The sequence below is a fragment of the Oryzias latipes genome, chromosome 2, assembly GCF_053564925.1.
Source record: "Oryzias latipes strain Hd-rR chromosome 2, Olatipes_Hd-rR_3.1".
Taxonomy (NCBI): domain Eukaryota; kingdom Metazoa; phylum Chordata; class Actinopteri; order Beloniformes; family Adrianichthyidae; genus Oryzias; species Oryzias latipes.
Window position 1 is genome coordinate 47975923 of NC_136238.1, and position 11357 is coordinate 47987279.

At 42.2% G+C, this 11357-nt stretch overlaps 1 protein-coding gene across 8 annotated transcripts in view; it reads left to right on the forward strand.

Annotated features, from left to right (window-relative positions):
- Positions 1–11357, forward strand: part of LOC144988956 (NACHT, LRR and PYD domains-containing protein 12-like) — a 254086-nt gene that overhangs the window by 36664 nt on the left and 206065 nt on the right. For 7 of the 8 annotated variants that reach the window (XM_078940374.1, XM_078940365.1, XM_078940377.1 and 4 more), the window contains 3 exons: positions 2714–2890; positions 7401–7577; positions 10992–11165. In XM_078940374.1, the coding sequence (XP_078796500.1) occupies positions 2714–2890; positions 7401–7577; positions 10992–11106 (469 nt within the window). In that variant the 3' untranslated portion in view covers positions 11107–11165. The remainder of the gene's footprint in view (positions 1–2713; positions 2891–7400; positions 7578–10991; positions 11166–11357) is intronic. The other variant, XM_078940392.1, reaches the window with a different exon arrangement.

Consider the following 11357-nt stretch of genomic DNA (forward strand, 5'->3'; position numbering starts at 1 on the left):
TGACAGAAGACGTCCACCATGCTTCTCTTCTCAAAGGACTGCTTCACCTATGCACCTTTCTCACCTGTGCACCTTTCTCACCTGTGCACCTTTCTCACCTGTGCACCTTTCTGAACTATGCACCTCTCTCACCTGTGCACCTTTCTCACCTGTGCACCTTTCTGAACTATGCACCTCTCTCACCTGTGCACCTCTCTCACCTGTGCAACTTTCTCACCTGTGCACCTTTCTGAACTATGCACCTCTCTCACCTGTGCACCTCTCTCACCTGTGCACCTTTCTCACCTGTGCACCTCTCACACCTGTGCACCTTTCTCACCTGTGCACCTTTCTCACCTCTGCACCTTTCTCAACAAAAGTCAAAACTCAAAATCCGTGATTAACTCCGTCAAAAGAAATTGAAATAGATTCAAACGTTTATGCTCCACGCGACGGCAGGAGCGTCTGAGCGCACGAGTGTGTTCGTTGATCCAAGGCTCCGAGTTTACAGCGTTTAACCTTAAAGGAGCAATAACGTCTGAAATGCCCACAAACATGGTTCAAATCCTGCAGGACCGTTTCCACACTGGACGTCCACGGAGGAAACCTCAGAAGCTGAGAAAGCCGCTGAGAACTGCAGCGCCGTCTGCGCTGGAGTCAGGCGGCAGCGGTAAAAGATCAAATTCAAATGGAAAAGGAATGCTGAAATCTCCAAACACGCCAGGCTTCTCAGGAAGTGTTAGCAGATTGAGAACACTTGGGTTAAAGGCTGCAGGATCTACGTCAAAACCACTCAGTCCACCGGTTAAAGTTAACAATAATGTTGGGGGAAGAATTAGGGTAAAAATAAGAGTTTAGGGTAATGGGTTAAGCTTAGGGTAAAATTAAGGGGTAGAGTTAAGGTTAATTTTAAGGGTAATGTCAATGTACAAAAAAGGTTTAGGTAAATATGTATAGCTAAGGGTAAAAGGAAGGGGTAAAGTTAAGGGTAATGCTAAGTTTAAAAAAAGAATGGGTAAATATGCTGAGGCTAAGGGTAAAGTCACGGAAGATTAAGTAAATGTTAAGTTAAGGGTAAAATTAAGGGCTGAGGTTAAGGTGACTTGATTTTTTCAATGAACATTTATAAAACTTCACAGTGATGATTTGAGTTTGAAATTCTTTTATTTTAGTAAACACATTATATAAATAAATGTTTTGTTAATCTTCCAATTATTTTATTAGAAACTTTAGTTCCACACTGTTACCTGTTGCACAGGGAAGGTAATTAGTGCGACACCTGCCTTCACCACGTGGTCACTGCCCCTCCCTGTTCAGTTGGAGTGAACAGTCTGTTTTCTGCAGTCTCCTCTATAATGTAAGTTAGCTGTTGAAATACGGGTATTAGCTTCTTAAATATGTTTAAATAACTGACATGAAACTGCTGTAGAATCGTTTACATTTATTTTTAACTATCTTTTTATGTTTTTTTGGTGCCACTTTTGATCACGCTTCTTTTTTCCTTTGCATGTAGGGAGCTGCACTTGTGCTGTCCACTAATGCCGTGTTCTTTTGTGCTGTTTTAAGGCATTAAAGATGCAGTGACCAGAGTAGTCTCGTCCTCCTTATTGTGCATCGGCGACCAAACTGAATCTGTTACAAAGGGTAATGTTAAGGGAAAAAAGGAGGGGTGATTATAGATAGATAGATGGACAGCAGTGGCCATTTCTAGACAGCAATGTCACAAAATGAATGGTCAAATATGTACTATTGTATTAACATTTTATTGTCTAAATGCGTTAAAACGTCCATCTCACAGACGAGTTCATTCAGAATCAGTTACATATAGCAGGTCGGCTGACTGGATCATATATTCCTGCAGCGTCACAGTGCATTTCCCTATAGACATCCATTGACTTCAATGGGGCTGCTTGGAACAGTTTTTTTCAGCGCTTTGAAACTAGACGGTCATTGGATAAATGCTGCGATTATGTCCCGCCCACGGACACTCAACCTCTATGGGGTGAATGGGGAGTGGGCTGTCTTTCTGTTCCTGTTGGTGTCTGAGGACTAGACGACAGTGACGATGGATGGATTTACGCAGATCAATAAGCAAAAAATAGTCCTGCAGAATTTACTTTTAAATAAATAGACAATTTTATGAAAATGAGCTTCCCCTCTCTGACAGACAGTAGCTGCCACTGATAGCAGGCTGAGAGCTGAGAATTAAAATCCAGATTTTCCCAAAAATGATCTTCTAAACAACAAATTGAACTGAATCAATAAAACAGAAATTGATCTGTCGACCGGCCCTATATCCAGATATGATCACACAACAGGCCAGATGTGGCCCACCAGCCTTGAGCTTGACCCAAATGTCCTGAAGGATTTCTGGGTGATAAAAATGATTTTCACATTTTAGGATTCAAGATGAAGAAATACAATTTTATCTGACATTTTTGAAATGGAAGCTTTAAATCTATTGGATTGTAAATATTTAGTCATGAATAATTCCTGATGATCAATGACATTTCAATTCCTCGTCTGTTTGAACTTCATTTCAAGTCATTTCTAATCTATGTCATTTTCATTCCTGATCATGTTTTTGGGTCCAAATCCAACAGAAATGAGCAAACAGTGAAAATGTCATCTGTCAGTCTGTCATCAGGGCGGGTCCCACCTGACTGAATGGACCAAGTTCCTGGACCTCCAGCTGCATCACTGCTCCTGAACACACTTTTCTGTCTCATTGCAGGTTGGAGCACTGCAGTTTGTCAGAGATCAGCTGTGAAGTTCTGGTCTCAGCTCTGAAGAAAAACCCGTCTAATCTGACAGAACTGGACCTGAGCGGGAACTGGAACCTGCAGGATTCAGGAGTTGTTCATCTGTGTGGTTTTCTGGAGAGTCCAGACTGCAGACTGCAGACTCTGAGGTCAGTAAAGAAGCTGAACTCCCTGAAGGATGAGAAGAACGGATCAGGTGAAGAACTTTCTGATGTTTCACTGGAAGATTTTCTGTCTACAGCCGTGTTTGAAACAAACTGATGATTGGTTCAGATTTTCTTCATCAATTGAATTGATTGTTCTGATGATTGATAGAAACTGATCTGTTTCAATCAGGATCTTGTAGATCAGGATCTCCAACCTATTTTAGAACACGGATCCATTTCATGTCAGAAAAATGTTCACAGATCGGCCTGTAGAAAGTTCAAGTTGGCGTCCAAATTAGTTTCAGCTTCCAGTTTTCAGAAAACCATTCAAAGGATTCTACATCAAATCTATTTGAAGAGAATAGTTTGAAAAGATCTTTAAATATTGAATCTAGAACAGACACTTCCTTTGAATGTCACTAGAACAACAAAAACACACAAAGTGTTCTTTGGTCAGAGAATCATTCAGTCACTGAAACCAGAAATGACTGCAGATTCATTTACCACTAGAAATGAAAAACTGTCACTTAGTTATTAAAAACAATTAATTATATGTGTTTAATTTACAGCTAAGCAAAAATGCTTTAGTCATTAAGGAAAAATCTGTTAAAAGGGTTCAGACAAGAATAAATCCCAACAAATATGCCAAAAAAACATGTCAGAACCACAATCCAGCCAGTTTTCAAAGCACTGAACAGAACCAGCAGCTGCAGATGATATTCTGTTGGACTAAAAGCAGGAGGGACTCTAGACTTTCTCAGTCTGTCTGTGGTAGAGGTAAGATCTTAAGCCCGAGTCAGAACCCGACCCGACCCGACCCGAATTTCGCTGACTTTTTTAATAAATATATTGTAATGTCTGCAAAGAAGCTCCTTAGGTGGGCGGTTGTCAAACAGCTCTTTATTAATCCAGGATGTCAGAACGGTTACCGCATAAACCCAAAGGCTCAGCCAGCTTCTTACTCAGAGGGAGAACGTTCACCGAACACACACGTAGACCCCGCCCCCTCCCACCACTCACCAGTCCACCGTTGATTGACAGACACTGTGGTCCAGCAAGAAAGAGGGGGGCGCCGGCCCCCCGCAGCTCTGCACACGTGTCATGAATGTAATCTTCCCTCCATAAGTCCGCATCTATTTTGTATCCCTGATATGGAGCAGCTAGAAGTCAAGGATAAACTCCAGACAGGGGAACTGAAAAGGCAAACATGCACCACAGCTGCAGTATTTCTCCGTGTAATGAAGCGAGTGCTCATCATCAAGATCTCTGTTTCCCTCTCTCTGTCTGGCCTCTTATTCTGTGTTCCAGTGTTATTTCGTTGTGCAAATGAATTTATCATTATCATAAAAATATGTAGATTATTTTAATCTTAAGAAATCTGGTGTTTTTTTCTGCCTAAAATACTATGGGATACATTGAAATTTCGGGTTTGCTTCAAGCTCGGGCCTGCAGATCAAGTTAATTGGTCGGGTTTGGGCTGGGTTGGGTTTTAATGCCCGCGGGCCTTGGTCGGGTCAGGCTGGGGTTTTTAACCCCCATCTTATCTCTAGTCTGTGGGGGGGAGCCCACCATCAAGCTGATGGTGGGCTCTGCCTTGTAGCTCCACACAGTTCTCAATGCAGTCGTGGTCTTCATCAGATGAAGACCCTGGAGTCAGCAGGTTCTGTGTTTGTCAGTATTGATCATTTCCTGTTCCACTTGGTAGTCAGATCCTGTGTGAGGGACTCTGTCTTCTGTTGATCATTCTGTTTGTGTTCCAGCTCTGCTGCATTAGCAGGACTATGTTGAACATGGACCACTAACTTCCTGCATTTAGCTATTGTGCTGTCAGATTGTCAGATAAATGCATCTAGACATTAAAGAAAAACACAATTAGAAACAACAGACCACAACAAGAATCAAGTTTCTCATGCACAAGGGAGAAAAGCAAAAGTGACAGAAGACGTCCACTACGCTTCTCTTCTCAAAGGACTGCTTCACCTATGCACCTTTCTCACCTGTGCACCTTTCTCACCTATGCACCTTTCTCACCTGTGCACCTTTCTGAACTATGCACCTCTCTCACCTGTGCACCTTTCTCACCTGTGCACCTTTCTGAACTATGCACCTCTCTCACCTGTGCACCTCTCTCACCTGTGCACCTCTCTCACCTGTGCACCTTTCTCACCTGTGCACCTTTCTCACCTCTGCACCTTTCTCAACAAAAGTCAAAACTCAAAATCCGTGATTAACTCCGTCAAAAGAAATTGAAATAGATTCAAACGTGTATGCTCCACGCGACGGCAGGAGCGTCTGAGCGCACGAGTGTGTTCGTTGATCCAAGGCTCCGAGTTTACAGCGTTTAACCTTAAAGGAGCAATAACGTCTGAAATGCCCACAAACATGGTTCAAATCCTGCAGGACCTCATCAACGTTTCCACACTGGACGTCCAAGGAGGAAACCTCAGAAGCTGAGAAAGCCGCTGAGAACTGCAGCGCCGTCTGCGCGGGAGTCAGGCGGCAGCGGTAAAAGATCAAATTCAAATGGAAAAGGAATGCTGAAATCTCCAAACACGCCAGGCTTCTCAGGAAGCGTTAGCAGATTGAGAACACTTGGGTTAAAGGCTGCAGGATCTACGTCAAACCGCTCAGTCCACCGGTTAAAGTTAACAATAATGTTGGGGGAAGAATTAGGGTAAAAATAAGAGTTTAGGGTAATGGGTTAAGCTTAGGGTAAAATTAAGGGGTAGAGTTAAGGTTAATTTTAAGGGTAATGTCAATGTACAAAAAAGGTTTAGGTAAATATGTATAGCTAAGGGTAAAAGGAAGGGGTAAAGTTAAGGGTAATGCTAAGTTTAAAAAAAGAATGGGTAAATATGCTGAGGCTAAGGGTAAAGTCACGGAAGATTAAGTAAATGTTAAGTTAAGGGTAAAATTAAGGGCTGAGGTTAAGGTGAATTGATTTTTTCAATGAACATTCATAAAACTTCACAGTGATGATTTGAGTTTGAAATTCTTTTATTTTAGTAAACACATTATATAAATAAATGTTTTGTTAATCTTCCAATTATTTTATTAGAAACTTTAGTTCCACACTGTTACCTGTTGCACAGGGAAGGTAATTGATGAGACACCTGCCTTCACCGCGTGGTCACTGCCCCTCCCTGTTCAGGTGGAGTGAACAGTCTGTTTTCTGCAGTCTCCTCAATATTGTGAGTTAGCAGTTGAAAAACGGGTATTATTTTCTTAAATATGTTTAAATAACTGACATGAAACTGCTGTAGAATCGTTTACATTTATTTTAAACGATCTTTTAATGTTTTTTTGGAGCCACTTTTGATCACGCTTCTTTTTTCCTTTGCATGTAGGGAGCTGCACTTGTGCTGTCCACTAATGCCGTGTTCTTTTGTGCTGTTTTGCGACCAAACTGAGTCCGTTACAAAGGGTAATGTTAAGGGAAAAAAGGAGGGGTGATTATAGATAGATAGATGGACAGCAGTGGCCATTTCTAGACAGCAATGTCACAAAATGAATGGTCAAATATGTACTATTGTATTAACATTTTATTGTCTAAATGCGTTAAAACGTCCATCTCACAGACGAGTTCATTCAGAATCAGTTACATATAGCAGGTCGGCTGACTGGATCTTATATTCCTGCAGCGTCACAGTGCATTTCCCTATAGACATCCATTGACTTCAATGGGGCTGCTTGGAACAGTTTTTTCAGCGCTTTGAAACTAGACGGTCATTGGATAAACGCTGCGATTATGTCCCGCCCACGGACACTCAGCGTCTCTGGGGGTGAATGGGGAGTGGGCTGTCTTTCTGTTCCTGTTGGTGTCTGAGGACTAGACGACAGTGACGATGGATGGATTTACGCAGATCAATAAGCAAAAAATAGTCCTGCAGAATTTACTTTTAAATAAATGGACAATTTTATGAAAATGAGCTTCCCCTCTCTGACAGACCAGTAGCTGCCACTGATAGCAGGCTGAGAGCTGAGAATTAAAATCCAGATTTTCCCAAAAATGATCTTCTAAACAACAAATTGAACTGAATCAATAAAACAGAAATTGATCTGTCAACCGGCCCTATATCCAGATATGATCACACAACAGGCCAGATGTGGCCCACCAGCCTTGAGCTTGACCCAAATGTCCTGAAGGATTTCTAGGTGATTAAAATGATTTTCACATTTTAGGATTTAAGATGAAGAAATACAATTTAATCTGACATTTTTGAAATGGAAGCTTTAAATCTATTGGATTGTAAATATTTAGTCATGAATAATTCCTGATAATCAATGACATTTCAATTCCTCGTCTGTTTTAACTTCATTTCAAGTCATTTCTAATCTGTCATTTTCATTCCTGATCATGTTTTTGGGTCCAAATCCAAAAGAAATGAGCAAACAGTGAAAATGTCATCTGTCAGTCTGTCATCAGGGCGGGTCCCACCTGACTGAATGGACCAAGTTCCTGGACCTCCAGCTGCTTCACTGCTCCTGAACACACTTTTCTGTCTCATTGCAGGTTGAGGAACTGCAGTTTGTCAGAGATCAGCTGTGAAGTTCTGGTCTCAGCTCTGAAGAAAAACCCGTCTAATCTGACAGAACTGGACCTGAGCTGGAACCAGAACCTGCTGTACTCAGGAGTTGTTCATCTGTGTGGTTTTCTGGAGAGTCCAGACTGCAGACTGCAGACTCTGAGGTCAGTAAAGAAGCTGAACTCCCTGAAGGATGAGAAGAACGGATCAGGTGAAGAACTTTCTGATGTTTCACTGGAAGATTTTCTGTCTACAGCCGTGTTTGAAACAAACTGATGATTGGTTCAGATTTTCTTCATCAATTGAATTGATTGTTCTGATGATTGATAGAAACTGATCTGTTTCCATCAGGATCTTGTAGATCAGGATCTCCAACCTATTTTAGAACACGGATCCATTTCATGTCAGAAAAATGTTCACAGATCGGCCTGTAGAAAGTTCAAGTTGGCGTCCAAATTAGTTTCAGCTTCCAGTTTTCAGAAAACCATTCAAAGGATTCTACATCAAATCTATTTGAAGAAAATAGTTTGAAAAGATCTTTAACTATTGAATCTAGAACAGACACTTCCTTTGAATGTCACTAGAACAACAAAAACACACAAAGTGTTCTTTGGTCAGAGCATCATTCAGTCACTGAAACCAGAAATGACTGCAGATTCATTTACCACTAGAAATGAAACTGTTGTCTTCAGCATGGTGAGGGCTAGCTTCACAATAACTTGCAGCATCATCAGCTAGTTTGGATTGACGCGGTAAGAGTTCATGTTGGATTACCGTGTCAAATGTTCTCCAGTTCATTTGATCTGTCACAGAGAAATGTGGTTTTGATTCTCACCACTAAGGGGCGCTAGTCGTACAGCAGAGATGCAGATGATGTCATCACGCTGAGAACATATAGAAACAGGATTTTCCCTTTTGATCATCACCTCTGTCACATTTTCCTCTGAGTTCTAGGGAAGCTGCACAACTCAACAGTTCAGCAAGGCAGCTGAAGCATTGCATCATGGGATCTGTAGTTCCTAGTGTTATCAGCAGTCGTTTAGCTGCTCCGTTAATAACAATAATATAAAACCATCTGACAAACCAGATCAGGCTGGACGATATGAGGAAAACATGAACCAGAAAGAACAAAAACAGCCTAAAAACATGATGATGGTCTGGATTCTATTCATGGTGTCATTGACAGGAAAGAAGTTACTGGGGAGGGGGGTCTGGGATGAGAAAAAGGAACTTTGGGAGCATGATTGAACACATTTGAATTCCTCTTTTCCCTGACTCTGCCATGTTTCTCTGACAGCGTCTGGGATCTTTGTTAGTTTTAGTCCAAGTCTGTTTGTGGCGTCACTTTTCTTCCACTTTGTCTCAGATGCAGAAACAATGTCTTTCAGCAGCGACTCTCAGAGGGAAAGTCTCTGTAGATCCAGAGAAAATGTTGCTGATGGTTCCACTGTGGGAGTCATCACGTGCTCAAAGCATCACTTTAGCACAGAACGCTGGGATGAATGATGCATTATGGGATGTCTGGCTCAGCTTTAGTGATGGTTGAATGAAGAATGTCCATCATTGATCCTTCCTCATCAAAAACCTTCATTTCTGATGCTCTGAGAAACATTTCTGAACATGTAAAGAACATTTGATTGATCAGCATAAAGAGTTTGATTGATTTATTCAGAGAAACTGACTGAACCGTAGTAGGAGAGTCTCTCTGTGTCTCTGTGTCTGAAACCAGGAGTCCATGGTTCCTCCTTCAGTTCAGACAAACCAGGAGTCCATGGTTCCTCCTTCAGTTCAGAGAAACCAGGAGTCCATGGTTCCTCCTTCATTTCAGAGAAACCAGGAGTCCATGGTTCCTCCTTCAGTTCAGAGAAACCAGGAGTCCATGGTTCCTCCTTCAGTTCAGAGAAACCAGGAGTCCATGGTTCCTCCTTCAGTTCAGAGAAACCAGGAGTCCATGGTTCCTCCTTCAGTTCAGAGAAACCAGGAGTCCATGGTTCCTCCTTCAGTTCAGAGAAACCAGGAGTCCATGGTTCCTCCTTCAGTTCAGAGAAACCAGGAGTCCATGGTTCCTCCTTCAGTTCAGAACCACAGATGCTGCAGTGATTTATGCGTCCAGCTCAGCACCTCAGTCCAGAGTTCTTTATGATCTTCTTCAACGTTTCAGGATGTTTTCCAGCCGTTTGAGTCAGCTGTTGTCATTTCTCCATGCAGACACAAACTTCTGTCAAAGATTCAGGAACAGCTGGAAGCAGCTGTTGGAAGCTGACTGAACGGAATGTTTTTCATCTCCAACCTCCTTCCTTAGAAATGAACACAGAATCTCAATCAGTTTATGTGAAACCAGGAAGATGACTGTATAACTGTAAACTCAGATGATGGATACACTGTAGAATGACCATATTTGAAGAGATTGTCATTTTGAAATCTATAGAAATACAAGTTTGATTCAAACAGAACAGCAACACAATGAAAGTAAACTTTAAATGGAGCTATTTTTAGAACAGGCCTGCAGGCCACTGATGTGGCCCTCGGGGGCCACTGATGTGTAGGTGCCACATAAGTGGCCCTGGGGGGCCACCTGGTGCCCACAGACACCATGTTGGTGAGCCCTGGTTTAGACTAGCAGCAGAACCATCAGCAGCTCCTCCTCAGGGCCACATTCAGACATTTTGGGCCCCGTGGATCCTCATGTTTTTCAAGGCCCCTCTACAGTTTAGAGATGTCAGGAAATGCTTTCAGAGGAGAACTAAAGACTTTTTCAGCTGTTTTTCTGCAATGTGATCATTTTAAAAATAACTTACTATTTCGGATTCAAGATGAAGAAATACAATTTAATCTGACATTTTTGAAATGGAAGCTTTAAATCTATTGGATTGTAAATATGTAGTCCTGAATAATTCCTGATGATCAATGACATTTCAATTCCTCGTCTGTTTGAACTTCATTTCTAATCTATTGCAGAACTTCTTCTTCTTTTCTTCCTGCAGCTGCTTGTTCTCTGCTCACATCAAAGCTCCCAGCAGCTTCTGACTCTTCATTCAGAGCTGAAGTCATGCTTGATCAGGGATCAATGTCCAACATTTGCTGCTGACTCTTCCTCATCACTTCCTTCTTCTCTCTGCTTTGATCTGTTGGAGCTGAAAGTCTCTGCTTGAAGGGCTGCAGCAGAGAAGGACTGGAAGATCATCTCCTGAAAACTGGGAGGAAGACTTTCCAGCATCCTGCTGCTGAAATTCTCCCATGATTCAGTGCTGTTTGGAGAAGAGCTGAGCAGAAAGAGGAAGTGGACTTTTTCTGCTGTTGCTGCAGAAACATCAGTTGGTTTGGATGCAGCCACAGGCTGATGTTTGACTTTCACACATCTGGACTTCTTTCCTGAAGCAGCTGCATGTTGTCCTGAATGTTCCTGAATGTTCTTCTTCTCTGCTTCTGCTGGACTCTTCTGATCTGCTGCTGTTGCTTCACATCTTTGGACTTTTTCTAAACTTTTTGATCTTCTTCAGCTCTGAACTCTTTAGAAGAAGTGAAGGATGAAAAACATGAACTTTGTCTTTAAACTCAACTCTTTGTTCTGGATCCAGGTTGATGTTCTGCAGTTTGTCAAAGACCAGCTGTGATGCTCTGGTCTCAGCTCTGAAGTCCAACCCGTCCCACCTGACAGAACTGGACCTGAGGTTAAACGATCTTCAGTCTTGAGATGTTCAGCAGCTCCAGGATCTGGTGGAGAGTCCAAACTCCAAACTGCAGACTCTGAGGTCAGTAGAGGGTTGGAGTCAGTCCAGCTGCTTCCAGATGTTTGGTCCTAAAGTTAGTCTGAGAGCAAAGATGCAGAGTTTCCTGTGAAGCTGCAGCTTCTCAGTGAAGCTCTGAGGAGAATGATGACAGGCTTCAGGACAACAGTCAGCCAATCAGAGCAGCAGAAGCTCCAACAGGTGAAGATGACAGGA